Here is a 17,702-nt window from a genome sequence, read left to right on the forward strand (position 1 = left end):
ACACAGACCTACTAGAGAATGGACTTGAGGATATGGGGAGGGGGAAGGGTAAGCTGTGACAAAGCGAGAGGGAGACATGGACATATGCACACTACCAAACGTAAGGTAGATAGCTAGTGGGAAGCAGCCGCATAGCACAGGGAGATCAGCTCGGTGCTTTGTGACCACCTAGAGGGGTGGGATAGGGAGGGTGGGAGGGAGGGAGACGCAAGAGGGAAGAGATATGGGAACATATGTATGTGTATAACTGATTCACTTTGTTATAAAGCAGAAACTAACACACCATTGTAAAGCAATTATACTCCAATAAAGATGTTAAAAAGAAAAAAAAGAGCCAAGATAGGCTGAGTTCGGAGGGGGGGAGGGAAAAACTATGGTCGGGGAGGGGACGTGTGAGAGGAATGAAAGGCCTGGGGGAGGGGTGGAGGAAGACGGGTTGGGAAGAATGAGACACCTCAAACTGGAAAAACAAACTAGAAGTTGTCTGAGGTGTCTCTGCTGGGTTGCTGGTGTTTGAGGTTTTCACACTGGTGACTAAGGAGGGCTGCAGGGCAGCGTGTGGCTATTTTAAGTAATTTCAGAATAGACTCTCAGGAGAATGGCAACTGCTCTGGAAATCTGCTAGAGAGATTGTTCCAGACTCAGCTCAGGTCTCTGCTGAATCCAGGCTCCTGGACACTTCCACTTGGGTGTCCCACAAGCCCCGAAAACTCAATATAACTAAAACTGGGCACGCCATCTCTACCCACCTCTCCTCAGTGCCAGGCACACCAGCCAGCCACTCCCCCAAGCCTGGGACCCCAGAGCCCTGCTTGCTTCCTCCCTACAATGTCCTCCCTTCCTTGTCCATCCAGTCCGTTGCCGTGTCCTGTGAACTCCCCCTCTTAATTCTCTCTCCCCTGGGACCTCCTTTCCAACCCCCCCCCCCGCCCCACTGCCACCATTCCATCTGCTTCCTTCAGTGGTCGATAGTTGTAAATGGTCTCTGGTCTCCCCTCCATCCACTCCCCACCTCAACCATCCTCCACAACGCAGACAGCTCAGACTGAGCTAATGAAAAGGCAAATCAGATCATGTTACCCTCCTGCTCAAAGTCCCTCAGTGGGGGGATACTGAATTGTGTCTCATCCACTAATTCATACGTTGAAGCCCTAACTTCCAATGTGACTATATTTGGAGATGGGCCCTTTAAGGAGGTAATCAAGGTTAGAAGAGGTCATAAGGGTGAGGCCCTGATCCAATAGGACTGGTGTCCTCATAAGAAGAGGAAGAGATACCGGAGATCTCTCTCTGTGCCCAGAGAAAAGGTCATTTGAAGACACAGTGAGAAGGTGGCCATCTGCAAGTCAGGAAGAGACACCGCCCCAGAAACCAACCCTGTCAGCACCTTGATCATGGACTTCTAACTTCCAGAACTGTGAGAAAATAAATTTCTGTTGTTTAAGCCACCCAGTCTGTGTTATTTTGTTATGGCAGCCTGAGCAGACTAATACAATAGATTTGGAGATGAATATAGTTGCCTTAGTTTAGCCCACAAAGCTAAATTTCTTGATCTGGTTGTGATCTTCAACCACTCCTCCCACACACACTCTCCTGAAAATTGTGCACATCTCATTGTTGTGATGCTGGCACGACACACTGGTGTACGTCCAGTTAAGTCCTGCTGCTTTCACATTCAGTCCACTCTTCAATCGTGTACATTACACCACTCCGTGCCCCACACTGTTCAGTGCCTTCACTTCTCATGCCTTCTCCTGGGGCAATGATATCAATAATAACATAAATAATGAGAAATCTACTAGGCAGTGAGATGCATAAATTATATCAGTTATATATTTTAATCCCCCAAACTCTAGAGGAGGTAAAAGTACCTTAATTATGTAATGGACTGAAAAACATGAGACTTCAGCACCTTAGATGACATAGCCAGGGTCACTCTGCTGGTGATATGACAGCAGAACTTGAACCCAGGTCTCCACAAATAAGCCACCGTCTTCTCTCCATCACTTCTCCATACAGCGTTGCCAAACTGCCCGGGATGTGTGTCCTCACCTGTCTTCCTTGTATAGCTAATTATGTCTTGTCCTAAACTTGGCTCACCCAGTCTGACTCTTGGTGCTTCCTCCTGAATTCTCCTAAACCACCCTGATCATACCCTAGCTATGCCCCGAGCTTTCAGGAGGAATACAGTGAAAATTGCAGTCACTATTTTAGCATCTTTTCTTAATTTGTCACTGGGGAGTGGTCAATGAAAATCCTTGAGTTGGTGAAAAGATTTTGCTTGTTTGATATTTTAAAATTACAATGAGGTATTACCTCACATTGATCAGAATGGCCATCATCAAAAAGTCTATGAATAATAAATGCTGGAGAGGGTGTGGAGAAAAGGGAACCCTCCTACCCTGTTAGTGGGAATTAAATTGGTGCAGCCACTATGGAGAACAGTATGGCGGTTCCTTAAAAAACTGAAGATAGAGTTATCGTATGATCCAGCGATCCCACTCCTGGGCATATGTCTGGACAAAACTATAATTTGAAAAGACACACGAACCCCTATGTTCATAGCAGCACTATTTACAATAGCCAAGACATGGAAGCAACCTAAGTATCCATTGACAGATGAATGGGTAGAGATGATGTGGTATGTATACACAATGGAATATTACTCAGCCATAAAAAAGAATGAAATAATGCCATTTGCAGCAACGTGGATGGACCTAGAGATTATCCTACTAAGTGCAGTAAGTCAGACAAAGACAAATATCATACGCTATCACTTATATGTGGAATCTTAAAAAATGATACAAATGAACTTATTTACAAAACAGAAATAGACTCACAGACATAGAAAACAAGCTTAAGGGATTTGGCCATAGTGTTTCTGCTAACATCTTTCACGGACTCAGAGTGCCTTATCTATTGCCATGATATCTTTTTAACACAGCCTTTCATCAGAGGCACTGGTCTTAGCACATTTCTTATCACTCAAATGTGGCTGTCTTGACATAATATTGGAATGACCTCTTGCAGGCTCAATTGTAGCACCAGTTAGGAGATAATACCTTGTGAGGTTGGGATGCTATCCCACCGAATGCAGCGTATGCTTTAAATTGGGGGCCAGTATACAGTGCTGACTTCTTCTAGACAGGATGCATAGGTCTGAGGATCAAGGAGTAGAGGTGGGGTGACCCCTCTCATCATTATGCCTAATAATCTTCTTGAAGAATTTTACTTTTTGCCCCTACAACCTTGGGCTCAGTAGGTCTGGAGGTCGTAATGCCTAACGGAGAAATGCCTCCACCAGGGAACACAGTTATGGTTCTGATGATTTAGAAGCTGAACATACTCTCTAGCCATTTCGGATTATTTATGCCAAGACGCTAACAGGCAGAAGAGATCACTGAGCTGGGTGGGGTGATTATCCCAGTTACTTAGGGGGGAACTGGGCTGCTACACAAGGAGAGTAAGAAGGACTATGTTTGGAACCTCGGGATTCATTGGGGGTGCCTTTTCATACTCCATTTCCTGAGGGTACTGATCAATGAAAAACTGGAGCAATACACCAAGGATTCAAATTCTGTGGGATGAAGTTTTGAGTTTTCACACCAGGTATTCACACCACTTCATCCAGCTGAAGTGCTAGCTGAGAGTAATGGGACATGGAATGTTTGGGAAAAGATGACAGCATGACATAGTAGAAGGTGTGTGTGCAGCGACTACCATTTACTAGTAGTAGCAATTCTGTACTAAGTCTTACTCTGTAAGACAGTTGTAATATTTTTTGGTAACCAACCATCCCTGTTTCCCAGGACTGAGGGGTTTCCTAAAATATGTGAATTCCAGTACTAAACCCAGGAAAGTCCTGGAGAAACCAAGACAAGTCATCCTATTTATGCTCCTAACTTTCTTCTTCAACACTATGAAAGTAAACAGTGCTGGTCTTACACACCCAACAGGTGCATATTCAGTTAATAAGCAGTGACTTTGAAATCTGGTGGACCTATGTAGTTAAGTCCTGCTCTGCCACTCACTTGCAGGATAACCTTGGCCAGACTACGTGGCTTCTCCCAAGGCTTCACCTCCTTCTGCAAGCCCTCAGGTATTTCTGACCACCGTGACCCACTTTACTATTAGCATGAAAGACTCTATATGGGCTGTTGTCCCTTTCTTTGTCACTCTTTCTTTGATGCCAGACGTATCTGCCCCACTTCTCCAATGTTCCAAGGGGCTTGCTTGACCTGGGGGTCTTGGTGCCCCTTGGCCATCCCTCTAAATCTTAACCTCTGTGCCCCATGCAGTCTGAGGAGCTAGAGACCTGCTCCTGCTACAGAAGCAAGACCATGGAGAGCTTCTCTCCACTTCCGTGGAGCCTGCCTGGACCAACATATAGAGGGACGGTATGTTGGATGAAGTGGCCTGAGGCCATCCATCACCACCACCCCACCCCGAACACTGACAGTCCCCTGGAACATGTCAGACCCTGATAGCACCAGCTGTAAGGGATTTTACCACAAACCATTAATGTGAGATGAAAGGAATATTTCCAGAGTACATGCTAGGTATAGGGCACTATGATAACTGCTTTGAAAAATCGTTCATTTAACCTTTGCAACAGCCGTATGTCTGGATTGGAGAAACTGAGGCTAAGGGAGGTTAAAGTACTTGTTTAAAAATCCCACGAAAGGTAAAAGTGGTATAACTGGGATTCAAACCTCACAGAATACTGGAGGTTAGCACCAAACACGTGGAAGGCCAAAATGCAAAACCCAGACCTTGACCCCATAGCAGGTGTCACATGCATAAATGGCTCCAGGGACCAGGAGGTCCTGTGAATGAAAGTGGCAGGCTGGGTAGGGACTCTGGTGAATCGAGAACATAAAGCCTGTCTACATGGGGTGACCACTGATCAGCTCCATTGGAGTGTTGCCATGAGGGAAAGCCCACGCAGTGTGGCCAGAGAAGCCCAAATCCAGAATTTTACACACAATGTTTGTTTTAAAACACTGACAAGCCTGCTGCCTCGTGTAGAAGAAAGCCACCTGCTGACTGGGACCATTCTCACTGGATTATTACGTGAGTGAGAAATGCACTTTTCGTTTTGCTCAGCCCTGACATACTGGGGTTTCTTTATTATAGCAGCTAACATTGCTCTAAGTAATAAATGAATCAAGGGGATGGGAATGCTGCAGCTATGCCAGGAAAAAAATGCTGAACATGACATGTGCACCACGGCTGGCCGTGTCTTTTTCACACCAATAGACAGGCCGTGGAGCCAATGGATTGCAAATGGACATCTGCTGTGCTCTGTCTGATGAGGTTGACGGGCAGTTTGATCACACACACACACACACACACCCTGCTCTTGTATATATATTCTAGAATCTCAGTGTTAAAGGTAGAAGTAATGGGCTTCAGAGGCCATCTATTAAAACCTTATTTGTAGTTCAGGAAGCTGAGAGGAGGTGGCCTGGCTCAAGTCCACAGAACGAGTCAGGGGTGGCATCTCGACTAGTACCAGGTCCTCAGATTCCTCTTCCTCATTCTCTGTGGTTCATCCCAGCTTCTCTCTTGACAAAGCCTAACATCTGGATAACCCAGAAATGACCCACAAAAGGGGAAAGATGGGGAGGAATTGATTTCTTGATTCTGCGTCTACCGTTTCATCGGCTGAAGGGCGTTTTTCATGATCAACTTTGTGGCTGGCAAAAAATTGAGTCTTCCAGCCAAGTCCTTCTCCCGGACTGCTTTTTTGGTGTTGTTTTGTGTCCTTTGGGACGCTATCCTCTAGCCGTGACGACTCTTGTTAACCCATGACCCCACCAGCCCCTGATTCACCCCTGTGCCTTCGAGCATGCCGTTTCTTCTCGAATGTTCTTCACCACCAAGCCCCCTCAACAAGTTAAATCACTACTTATTCTCCCTTCAAGATCCTGCCTAACTGTTCCATTCTCTGTGAAGCCTTCTTCAGTTCTTGCAGGCTGAGTCAGTGTTTCTTTCTGTCATGTCCCTGTGATGCCCTGTCTATGCCATTCCTTGACCGCTCATGGCACAGAACTGTAATTTTTCTTCACACCTTGATGGCTCATGTGCTTCATAGGTTTCTTCCCGTCACTTAGCTTTCGGAAAGGGTGACAGTACATACAACGTGGTCGCCACCCTCCTCTCCTTACCTGAGTTGTTCGGACCAGGAGTGGACACAGGACACAAAGTAATCAGGCCGCGGCACCCCAACCCCTTTGACACGGCCTTCTACAAGGGTTCTGCCTTTGGGGACTGGCCCTTTGGGGATGGAAAATTGGCCACATTTTCTCCACTGAACCCGCATTCAGATTTAAAAAGGACGCTCTAGTTCGTTGTGGGGAACAGAGCTGTGAGGTCATGGCAGAGTGTCAGGGCTGGTGGCAGTGCCGGCCACGTGCAAGACAAACAAAGCAAGAGCACGTTGGGAGGGGGAGGACGTGGACAGGCCTGACAGGCAGAAGGAGGAAAGACGGGGGACACCGTGCGGTTTCGGGGAGGTGGAACGTGGCCTTGCTTCCTGAGGGCTTTCAGGCCCCTGTGGCCTGCCGTGCTCCTGCCTTGGGTTCCGCAGTATCGCCCCCGCCCCCTTCATTTCTTGAACTAGCTTAATGGGTTTCTTCTTCTTGTAACCAAAAGAGTCTTGGTTAAAAGGAGTTCTACCGGCCTCTCTGGACTGTGAGTTTCTTGAGGTCAGGAACTCTATCTTACTCTTCACAGTAGCACCAAAATGTAGCTCAGGGCACACAGGGTGCTCAAAATACATTTGCTGAAAGAGTCATGAATAAATGAATGACTGAATGTGCCTATTGGTAACTAATACAGGGCGCTGTTTGTCCAGCTGGAATCTTGCCCTACCAGGGTTTTCTCATACAAAACGCTCTTTCCCCTTTAATCATCACAGCTCCACCTCTTACGTCCTCCAGCGTCTTAAAGTCCAGACTTTGACAGGTCGCATTGTCCTGAAGCATTTTTTGCTTTAAAAATCCTGGGTCTGGCACATTGGCATCTGAGGACCTGACGGACACAAATAGGAGACACAAACAGGAGAAGACACTTTCACCTCAACCCCTTCAGCTCCAGAAGGAACCCAAGGTGACCCCCTAGACCTTTTCCTGAGGCAACATGGGGAGAAGCAAGCTGTCTTTAGAGAGATATAAGTATAGCTTTTATTTTTTTTTTTAAACCAACCCAACATTTCCACTGGCAACTGTCAACATAGCTTATGACATGAACACTGTTTCTTTTTCAGCTATTTTTTCTTAAAAAATGTGTTTAAAATTAAACAGGTGTTTTTTAATTTCTTCTTTTCCCTTAAAAAATGTATTTATGTCAATGCAGAAAGCCTAAAGGTCTGTGGGCAGTCTTTTGGTGATTTCATATGTGTGGTTATTTGTGTGTGTGTGTGCGCGCACGTGTGTAAGTGTGTGCGTGTGTGTTTGTGTTTTAAAGCCAGGTTCTTTCAAAATTTGTTGGGAAAAGGTCTGTAGGGCACGCCAATCTCTCTATAAACCCAGGCTCCATGGGGTTACGGCAGCTTAGGTTCCTCCTACTGGGGCAAGAAATAGCCCACAGCCTGGAAAAAGAGCTTCAAGAGGTTTAAAAACAAGCAGGAATGTGGGAGAGATGAGGAATTCCAGTTCCTGTCTTGTGAAAATACTTTCAAATGTGACCAGAGAGTCCAGGAGAGGTGGAAGGAGGCCCTCATTTTCTTATAAAACTCTAAGTTTTTGCATTAAATCAAGAGACACAGTCAGAGCTCTTAGTCTGGTGCATTAGGAAGTGAGGGTGTGGTAAAGCTGACATTTCTCAGAAGCACTGACATTTTACATATAATCTTTTCCCTTAAAGATCTCACTAGGTGGACATCGCATCTCTCCTGCCTCAGATATGAAGCCAAAGATGTTCTAGAAGGCATACAGCCCTTCTGTTCCCCTAGCTGCCCTATGTCATCATATCCCATTCCTATTTTTGTCCCCTATCTCCCGTTTGGGGGTCTTCCTGCAGAAGGGTAAACATATAGTCATTGACACAACGAGACAGAATTTGAAAGGCTCGGGCAGGGAAGAGAAAAATGACTTCTTGTTTTAAACTGGATTTCGACAGAAGCTTGATAGAAAGCTGTGCTCCAGCCACAGCCCCAGTTCTTTAGCGCGCTGCCTGGGTGTGCAAACGTACTGCCACCCAAATGCCACCAGTCCATTCAAGAATGAAAAGGAAAGGGGGAAAGGACCTCGATGGAGCAAGAGACAGCTGTTACCCAGTGCAAGTGGGAGAGGGTGTGTCTGAAAGTTCATGCTTCTACCCATCGGCTCAGACCCTGCGTTCCTTCACAGCACCGTTGTCACTAACCTCAGAGAGAAAAGACAAGATGAACAAACAAATGATGAGCGAAGCCTGATGGGAAAATGAAAGCCACCACGATAATGACGGCAATGAAAAGGGAACCCCAAGCCAGCCACGTGGATAGGACTCACTTTCGAGCCTCGCCAGTGGAGTGAGAGAATGGGGATGTATCACATTGGACAGACAGGAGAAGCCCTGCCCCCGAGGAAAGCAGAAGCAAAGGAACAATCAGAAGAAGGTGGTATGGAAGGTGGCGAAAGGGTCTGACTATGTGATGGGTCAGGGACATCGTGGGAAGATGGGCTGGAGTTGGATTTGTCACCATTGTTGGTTTGTATTGAATTAAATACTTTGTGAAATGGGTATCTCCTCCGTTCTGTTGGATTGCTTAAGACTCTGCCCTTTCAGTTCACTGCCAGGGCCTAGGCGGGGGAAGTTCCTGGGGCTCGGGTCCTGACGCGGCCTCTCCAGGGCTGCTGCGGCTCAGAACCCCTTGATGTAGCAGTAGGCCTCCAGCGTGGCGAAGAGTATGTAGAGAAGCCACAGGCTCACAAACAGCGAAGTCGTGGCCAGCTTGCAGCCACGAGGGCCGCCCAGCTCCCCGCCCAGGTGGGGCCGCCGGCGGTACAGGAGCACGCTGACGCACACAAAGGCGAAGATGGTGAAGAGGGTGACAGAGAAGGCCAGCGTGCCCGCGGACACGTGGAACTCCTGTCCCTGCAGGGCCCAGTAGATGGCGGCCACGGACCAGGCCAGGCCGATGCCCAGGAAGACGTTGACGGCGTTGCTGCCCGTGACATTGCCAATGGAGGCATCTGCGTACACGTCCTGGACAGCGGCTGCTTTGCTGGCAAACGTATCTGAAAAGAGGCAGACAGACAAGAGCTGGTGGGAGGCTGGGGCGCGGAGGGCCTACCTTTGAGGATGTCCAGTAAGGCAGCTGGGGCCATCAGGCTGAGTCTGGGAATGACAGGTGGGGGGTTGGGGGCTACCCCCAGCTCTGCCATTAATAAGCTGTGAGGCCTTGGATGGGTCACCTTACTTCTCTGGGCTACCTGTTCCTCATCTGCCTGCGTCTGAAAGATTCCCAAGGTTTTTTTTTTCTGGTCCTGGTATTTACTGAATGGGTTTATGGTTCTCCTTTGACTACTTTTGCAGTAAGGGGAGTTTGCTTTCCCATAATATCTCCCCAGGGAACCTTGACATCCAGGGAAGCTTCTTACAGTTAAGTGCCTGATTGCACCTGTCACACGGGGCATCTACTTACGTAACAGACTGTGATTGAGCCCATGGGCTTAGCATTGCGCTAGGTGCTGGATTTATGGGGACAGAGGACATGCTGGGGAACCATGATGGGGAGATACAAGGGCAGCTGTGGACTCAAGGAAGACAGGGCTCTGCCTTTGCAGTTAATATACAGAGCACAGGGCCTTGCAGGCTGTTTGACATCTCTTTAGATGTCAGCATGAATTGTAAGCACTGGAAGGATTGCCAGCCACCCTTTTATCTGACAAGTTAGGAAAAATAAGGTTCAAGGAATCTACTCAAGGTAAGTTATCAGGAGATTTGACCTGAAAACCCTCATGTTAAGAGCCCTTTCCATAGCGTCACCCTACATCCAAGGAGCTTCAGCCAAAGCCACACGTCAGCTGAGTGGCCCACAGGATAACCTTCAAGCCCCTCATGCTGCCAGCTGTTCTCTGGACGCATTGCAAGGACTTGGATGTGCCCCAAACGCTCCCTTGCCCGGCTTATCCTGGCTTGCCTCCTTGTTGCCAATTTACTCCCAGAGAAAACCTCTTGCCTTTTCTCGCCTATGACCTTGCTTTAAAATTTTTTTTAACCTCTGATTCTCTGCAATTTCTTCCCACATCTGTTCCTTTTACCCACATCTGCTCCATCCCCTCTGACAGCTCCAGTCCCCCGAGGCCCTGGAGCACAGAGATAAATGCCATCCCCTCTGACAGCTCCAGTCCCCCGAGGCCCTGGAGCACAGAGGCGAATGCCATCCCCTCTGACAGCTCCAGTCCCCCGAGGCCCTGGAGCACAGAGGCGAATGCCATCCCCTCTGACAGCTCCAGTCCCCCGAGGCCCTGGAGCACAGAGGCGAATGCCATCCCCTCTGACAGCTCCAGTCCCCCGAGGCCCTGGAGCACAGAGGCGAATCCCATCCCCTCTGACAGCTCCAGTCCCCCGAGGCCCTGGAGCACAGAGGCGAATCCCATCCCCTCTGACAGCTCCAGTCCCCCGAGGCCCTGGAGCACAGAGGCGAATGCCATCCCCTCTGACAGCTCCAGTCCCCCGAGGCCCTGGAGCACAGAGGCGAATGCCATCCCCTCTGACAGCTCCAGTCCCCCGAGGCCCTGGAGCACAGAGGCGAATGCCATCCCCTCTGACAGCTCCAGTCCCCCGAGGCCCTGGAGCACAGAGGCGAATCCCATCCCCTCTGACAGCTCCAGTCCCCCGAGGCCCTGGAGCACAGAGGCGAATCCCATCCCCTCTGACAGCTCCAGTCCCCCGAGGCCCTGGAGCACAGAGGCGAATCCCATCCCCTCTGACAGCTCCAGTCCCCCGAGGCCCTGGAGCACAGAGGCGAATCCCATCCCCTCTGACAGCTCCAGTCCCCCGAGGCCCTGGAGCACAGAGGCGAATCCCATCCCCTCTGACAGCTCCAGTCCCCCGAGGCCCTGGAGCACAGAGGTGAATCGCACGTGGAGATTTATAAACTCCACATGGAAAGGGAAGCACGTCTGTCTTGTTTCCCATTATTGTCCCAGCAACCAACACAAGACTGTATCAGGCTCAGTAAACATTTGTCTAATGAATAAATAAAGGCATGCTTGTTCCTCTTCATCTTTAGGTGTTTATAAGAAAAAAAAAGAATATGTAATTCATCATATGAAAGGACAAGAGCTTGCGAAGCTCCTTCACCTGTCCTGCTGGGAGACACTTTGTGCTCACAGGCGTCCTAAGCGGAGGAGGCTGGTGGGCATTTCTCCAGCACATCTTCAAGCAGGCTAACCTGCAGCCGGAGGGAAGTGACCTATTCATCTGACGTGGAGGTTAAGAAACTGGCCACTTAACTTAAGCAGGTAACTTAACCTCTGGGGCCCCACTTGACAGATGAGGATAATAACACTCCTTATTGAATAAGGTTTGGGTGAGCATTACAGGGCTAAAACAGGTGAGCTGCTTAGCACACACACTTCCTGGCACATCAAAAGTGCTCAAGAAATGTTAGCTATGTGGCAGTGACCCCTTTGACCGACTTCTGTGCACCTAAGGGGCAGAGGCTCTGTTAAGCTCAGATCTGAGATGGTAAGGAAGATAATGAGGCCAAGTGTGTAGGGGTCACTTGAACCAGGTAATATCCTCTTCGCAAATGCAAGCACCCCTCACTCTCACCTGGCACAGAGGTGCCGAACGCCACAAAGACAACAGCCGTGACCGAGTCCTTGAGGCCAATGGTGCAGCCGAAGTGGGAGGCCAGGTCCCCGATGATGGCTGTGAGCATGCCAATGATGAGAATGGAGACGACAAAGCAGGCCCAGCCGTGGCAGTACTCTGTGGGGGGCACGCAGGCAAAAAGCACCTTCCAGAAGACCGTCAGGAAGTGCATGACGTAGTCAAAGCAGGAGGGCAGCCTCTCCTCACCTGACTCATCCTCATCTTCGTCCCCTGCTGCAGGCAAGACAAACAGGCCCGGGAAAGGACAGCGGGGTCAGATCCCCATTCATGAGAAAGTCCAGTCCAACCCACATCGTAAGCACCACTGGCTGCACGGAGACTCCAGCTCTCTCCTGGGCAGCCGGCACGGGCACCAGAAAACGGGCGGGAAATTGAAAACGAGTTGGGGTGCCCCCGTGGTCAATTTGAATGCAGGGCACCCAGGGAGAGTGGGTGAGAGAGGACAGGGGAGTAGGAAAGGGAAGAGGAAGAGATGAAGAGAAAGGATGAGAGAACCTGAGAGGGACAGGGCAGTGGGGGAGAGAGGGAGGAGGATGGAGCAGGCACGGGGTTGCCTAGGTGAAGGAGAGTGAAATCAGCTGGGTTTCCACTCTTCACTGGACACCCGTGGGGCTCCTCTAATCTTCCTGATGTGACTGCTGCAATAACCTCGTGGTTCTGGTCATTTTCCATCCCCAGCAGGACAGCTTTCATTCCAGATCATGTGGGCATCCCGGGGAGACAGTGCCATCCTCCAAATATCCCGTGGGATGGAGCAGGGATGGGCCTGGTTTGTCCTTGCCAGGAAATGTGGGCAGAGTTGCCCATTCAGCAGTCCAGGAGGAGAGGACATGCTGGTGCCCCGTCAAAGGCAACCTCTGTCATGTTTTGACATAACCGGTTGCAGCAGGAGTCGGGACACTTGGGTTCCAACTGCAGCTGCGCTCTGAAGAGAATCTGGAACCTGGGGTCAATCATCTTTGGTTTCTGAATCTCGGTTCCCTCATTTGAAAAAGGAGGGTATTAGATTATGTGCCTGATATTCCGCTTATTGCCTCTATAGGGGCAAAGAAAGGTCCTCAGAGGTGGGACTGGGAGTATCTGAAGCAGGTGATAGGAAAAGAGGGGCAGCGAACGCAGCAGCAGTGGCCCTCTCTTCCTGGCTGTACTTTGGCTCTGGTGCTGGGACCTCAGGGATGTGACCCCGTGGGTTGCTATGACAACAAAGCTTCATGAAAAGAGACAAGGCCAGGAGTGCGGGGCAGTACAGGAGGCCTCCGTGGTGCTAAGAGGCAATGCTGTGAGTGCTGGCAAGACCCCTCCCATCCCCATGCCAACCCGCATGCAGGCCTCTGGGATGCTAGCCTGTGCTGTGGGTCCCCACTGAGGAAACCTGTCACTCACTGCCGAGGAGAGGTCTGAAATCATCCAGGGCAGGGGTTTGTCAGTCAATGCAAGGTTTTTACAAACCCCAGACCCCCACATCTCTAAATCAGAAAAGGAAAACCAAATTAATAAGAGGACGGAATGATGAAAAAGAGAATTTCTTAAGTTCCTGTTCAGTACCAGACTGTGCCACTTTCTACTCTCTTTGCTGAGAAAGGTGGCAATAGTTCCCTTTTTGGATGAGGAAGTCAAAGTACAGAGAGGATAGCTTGTCCCAGTTCACACAGTAGAACCAGGGTTTGAAACCAGAGATAGCCATGCTCTTCTAGTTACCCCATAGTTCTCTTCCAAAGTGACTCAGTGAAAAGGCAAACATCTAGGGTTAGAGCTGGGAAGACTGGCCACAGGGCCCTCCCAGAGACTGGTGAGTTGTTGACATGGCTGTGTTCTTGCTTCCCTGGAGCTGGCTGTGCCCATCTGGTGACCCTCTTACCTGCACTGACAGTGATGGCCTCCATGAACTGGTCCCTCCAGGAATGGGTCCCCACAACCAAGGCCAGGTTTGTCTTCCTGATCAGCTTGTCCACGGTAGTCTGTCAGGAAGATTAAAACTTGGAACCATGAGGTTAGAATGCTCAGAACCATTGTAGAGTCTGGTACTTCATGGGAATGAAAGCTACCCTGTACTCCAGGGGGCTCCACGTGAGTTCTGAAAGTTATGCATGGAATGGCCTTAGAGGGTATCTTCTGGCATAGTCCTTTTCTCCAGTTGTGACTGCTGACATTGGATATTTAGAGCAATACAACAGAGAATAACACTAATGATGTCAGTAAACCTAGCCTGGAGTAGTGAATTTTAGTATATTTGTTTTAAAAATACAATTAACTAGTGATGATACATTTAGGAGCCTTATAGCTCATTTATTCCATAGGCTATGTTACGTTTCCTCACAATATTCCTAAGATACACATGGCCAGCACTGTTTGCTCCACTTTACAAATGGGAAAACTGAGCCTGGGATAAGTGAGTTGTTCAGTTTCAACTTCACGTATTCAGTGGTGACATTGGAACAAGACTCCAGGTCTTCTACCTCCCACTTCATTACTTTATTATTCAATTACATCTCACTTATGGCCTGACCTTGAATTCATAGGACTCTTCAATGATGACCTCTAGTTTGGGGTGTTCACCCAATATTGGCTTTCCCATTTCTGCTATCCTCTTGGCTTCCTCTTCCTCCACAGTCAGCTTCCTGTCTGTCACCTCTGCAACAAAGCAAAATCAGACTAGCTTTAGCTCATTTGCCATTCCCTGGAAGTCTAAAGCTCAGGGTATTAGGCATGGGCAGTGGGCATACAGCAAATAGCTCTTGAGGATGAGGACTTTGTGTACTTTTTAGTGCCTTTTTCTATAAGGTGCTAAACACTTTATGATCATCAGACCATGGGAGTGTTCCTTGCAGGCCTGGGCTAAACGTTCCTCTTTTGATTTGATACCTGGGTGGGCAATCTGACCCAAGGATCTTCTGAGAAATAACACCAAGTGAAGTCCCAAGACATCTGGTGAGATATCGAAGAGCTGGGAACCAAAGCCAAATCTCTTGACCTTTAACAATTTTGAACTGTTGGGCATGACTGGTCAACTACTTCATATAAGAGTTCTTGGGGGTCAGAAGCACATTTTCACCCAAAGGGAATGTCCACTGGTTCCCATTAACGTCTGTCTCCAACACTCTTGGGAGTGTTCTCCTCTATAAAGGAGGAAGAAGGGATATTTCCAGGAATATCTACATTTCATACTAGTGACTATTATCCTCACCATGAGAAACTTGGAAGATTTCCCCCCAAACTTCATGATTTCCAAATGAAAGATCCCCAGAATTTCTAAGGAACCAGGCACATTTCTTCTGAAACACAAATACTTGTTCAAAAACAAAACAAAAGGAAGCTCTTCCTCTATTTCCTTTTGAGGCATCCCCTGTCACCCCTCAGCATCTTAACTCAATCACCGGTGGTCCCTTCTCATGCTGAACAGTTAGACATTTTTTGCACTTCAGCTGGTGAGTCCATTTTAAGACCACTTCACCATGAAGACGCGTTTTCTAGATTAAAGTGGAATAGAGATTGTCTTTTTATTCCCCTTTGATTAGAAAATTGCTCTTGGCGTCCTGTTTCTTTCAGAGCTAGTTTAAACATCTTTCCAGCCGAGTCCACATTCTTACATGCAATTAATTCTTTTATTTGGCTCTTTAATTGCTTTCATTCCACACAGTGAATCTCCTGGGGGGAATTCTCTAGTCCTTGAAGAATCTCAAGGACAAAATGGGTCAGAGGCCAAGAAGGTCTTCTCTTCTTTTTATCTTGGGAATTTGTGAAGCATGGGGAGGGGTGAGACTTGAGTTCTCGAGGTTGCAAGGAAAAGAATTCACTGGAAAGATGATAAGCCAAGCAGAGAGTCTGTTTTCTATAAGAATTTCTGAGTTGTCTTGAATGAAACTGGTAAGAGAGTATGCGGAGGATTCCTGAGCTGGCTGTTCTACTCAGTGCTTCTGGCACCAAACACAGAAGGCAATCCCAAAACGCTGGGGAGCTGTCCGTGGTGCTGTCCTCCCTTTCGTGTTGGTGACCACTTTAGGAAACAATTATTTCTCAACGATCAATGTCCTCCTGTACATTTCTATGCAGACACCCCCTAGCAGCCTGACTTCATTTAGTCCATATGAGCCTCTTAGTAGTTAATTCTGAATATAAGTCTGGCTATGAAGTCAGTGATCCTAGAAGCCAGACTGCAAGCCACTCTGAATAAAAGTCTTTGGAAAAAGATGTATACGTAGATTCTTTAAAAGCATGGGTACGCTTTTCCTCTACTTGTAGCTTTTGGCACCATATCGCAATGCCTATCCTAGTAGTGACAGTATTATTCCACTCCTCCCTCCCCGACTCTCCCTTGTCATATTTTACATGTGCCACAAGAACTTTATACCGATGTAATGAGCTCTCCAGTGACTTATAAATGTACCTGTCTAACCCCTTGTCTAGCTATCAATCTAGCACTATATCCATCTGGCAGGATATTGATCTAGCCACTGACCTGTCTACCCCTGTGGTGACAGTCAGTTTTTCCTTCTAGCTCTCTGCAGAAATCTCTTTGACAAAAAACCAATCCTCTATCTTTCGCTCTCCCACAGCCCCACAGTACCCCACAGAGGTACTCTCTCGCTCTCTGTCTATATATATATATATATATATATATATATATATATATATCTGTTAATTGATTGATTCACATGCCTTTAAATCAACTCTGATTTAGTATCTGGATTTGGTATCAATTCCTGCCTTTTTCTACTTCTGTAATTATCATTCCTTTACATTCAAATAGTTAATTTCTTGAGAGAGTCATAAGTCTCAAACGTAAAAGACCATAATTATTCTGATCACTTGTTTATGTAACTCCTCTGAATTTCAAGTGTAGAGAATAAATGACAGGTGATATCTTGATATTCAGACTGACTAAACAAACTCTTGGGTCTAGGAGAAGGAGGAGGAAGGGGAAAAAGAGAGAATGAGACTATTAATAGGATGGAAGATTAAACAGATATTGGAAGAGGAAAGAGCTTGCCAGGTAAGACTGGAATAGATTGCCATGAATGTTCTACAGACATCCTCAGAAGGAAATGGGGCGATGCAGCCAGTGCTCTAACTCCCAGGTCCCTGAGCTTGGTGATGTAGTTCAGATTGAACATATTTTCTCTCCGTCTTTCATTACCAGGCATTGTGAATCATGTTTGCTTGGTCACCTGGGAAAATCCAAACAAGGAGTTGAGATTTCCAGTGAATTTAAAGTCTAACCAAGGGCTCCTAAACTGCAGGTGTACAGATTGAAAGATCTAGGAAATGACACCTTCTTTTCCTGTTTTAGCTTCTACTGGTATCTGTGCCAATGTGTTAAAAGTATAATGAAGCTTAAATTAAATCACAACCTTTGGTATGTGCATATGTGTGTGGCTGGTGGAGGGGTAGAGGCAAGCATTGGAACAAAAAAGCCCAAATGTCTCCTCGGGCGAGAAGATGAGTGAAGTGGAGAACACCCAATGCTCTGACATTGAAACCCTGGGAGAAGAGTGGAATATATGGGGTTGGAGATAGTCGTCATCCTATTGATATAAGAGGAAGCAAGAGGCCAGGGAAGCTGGAGTAATTTTTTTCCATAAAGGGAAAATGTAGGGGTTTACCTACATATATCTTTTATTTTGGTTTGAGACTCCAAGGAGGTAAATGTCCTTACTATGTACACTGCCCCTTCCTCAAACTCAGTGTACAGCCAGCCTATGGTGACTGAGTACCAATGAATTCTGTAAGATGGTTTGCCTCTCAAATAACCTTAAAATTTTTATACATTCAAAGAACTAATGAAGTATAAAATGTTATTTTAACATATGTTGAGACATCTTGTATAGCTCACTCTGCCTGCACCAAGAGTTACAGTATTGCCGATATGCTGG

General features: G+C 47.6%; 1 protein-coding gene across 6 annotated transcripts in view; it reads right to left on the minus strand.

The window, feature by feature from the left end:
* Nucleotides 1–1,257: 1,257 nt before the first annotated feature.
* The window catches only part of SLC8A3 (solute carrier family 8 member A3), a 155,770-nt gene continuing 139,325 nt past the window's right edge, over nucleotides 1,258–17,702 (minus strand). Inside the window, exons 5-8 of one of the 6 annotated variants that reach the window (XM_060294957.1) lie at nucleotides 14,339–14,463; nucleotides 13,691–13,790; nucleotides 11,770–12,045; nucleotides 1,258–9,224 (exon numbers count right to left, since the gene is read on the minus strand). In XM_060294957.1, the coding sequence (XP_060150940.1) occupies nucleotides 8,848–9,224; nucleotides 11,770–12,045; nucleotides 13,691–13,790; nucleotides 14,339–14,463 (878 nt within the window). In that variant the 3' untranslated portion in view covers nucleotides 1,258–8,847. The remainder of the gene's footprint in view (nucleotides 9,225–11,769; nucleotides 12,046–13,690; nucleotides 13,791–14,338; nucleotides 14,464–17,702) is intronic. The other 5 variants (XM_060294958.1, XM_030854466.2, XM_060294956.1 and 2 more) reach the window with 5 other exon arrangements.

The sequence above is a fragment of the Globicephala melas genome, chromosome 2 (assembly GCF_963455315.2).
Source record: "Globicephala melas chromosome 2, mGloMel1.2, whole genome shotgun sequence".
Lineage (NCBI taxonomy): Eukaryota > Metazoa > Chordata > Mammalia > Artiodactyla > Delphinidae > Globicephala > Globicephala melas.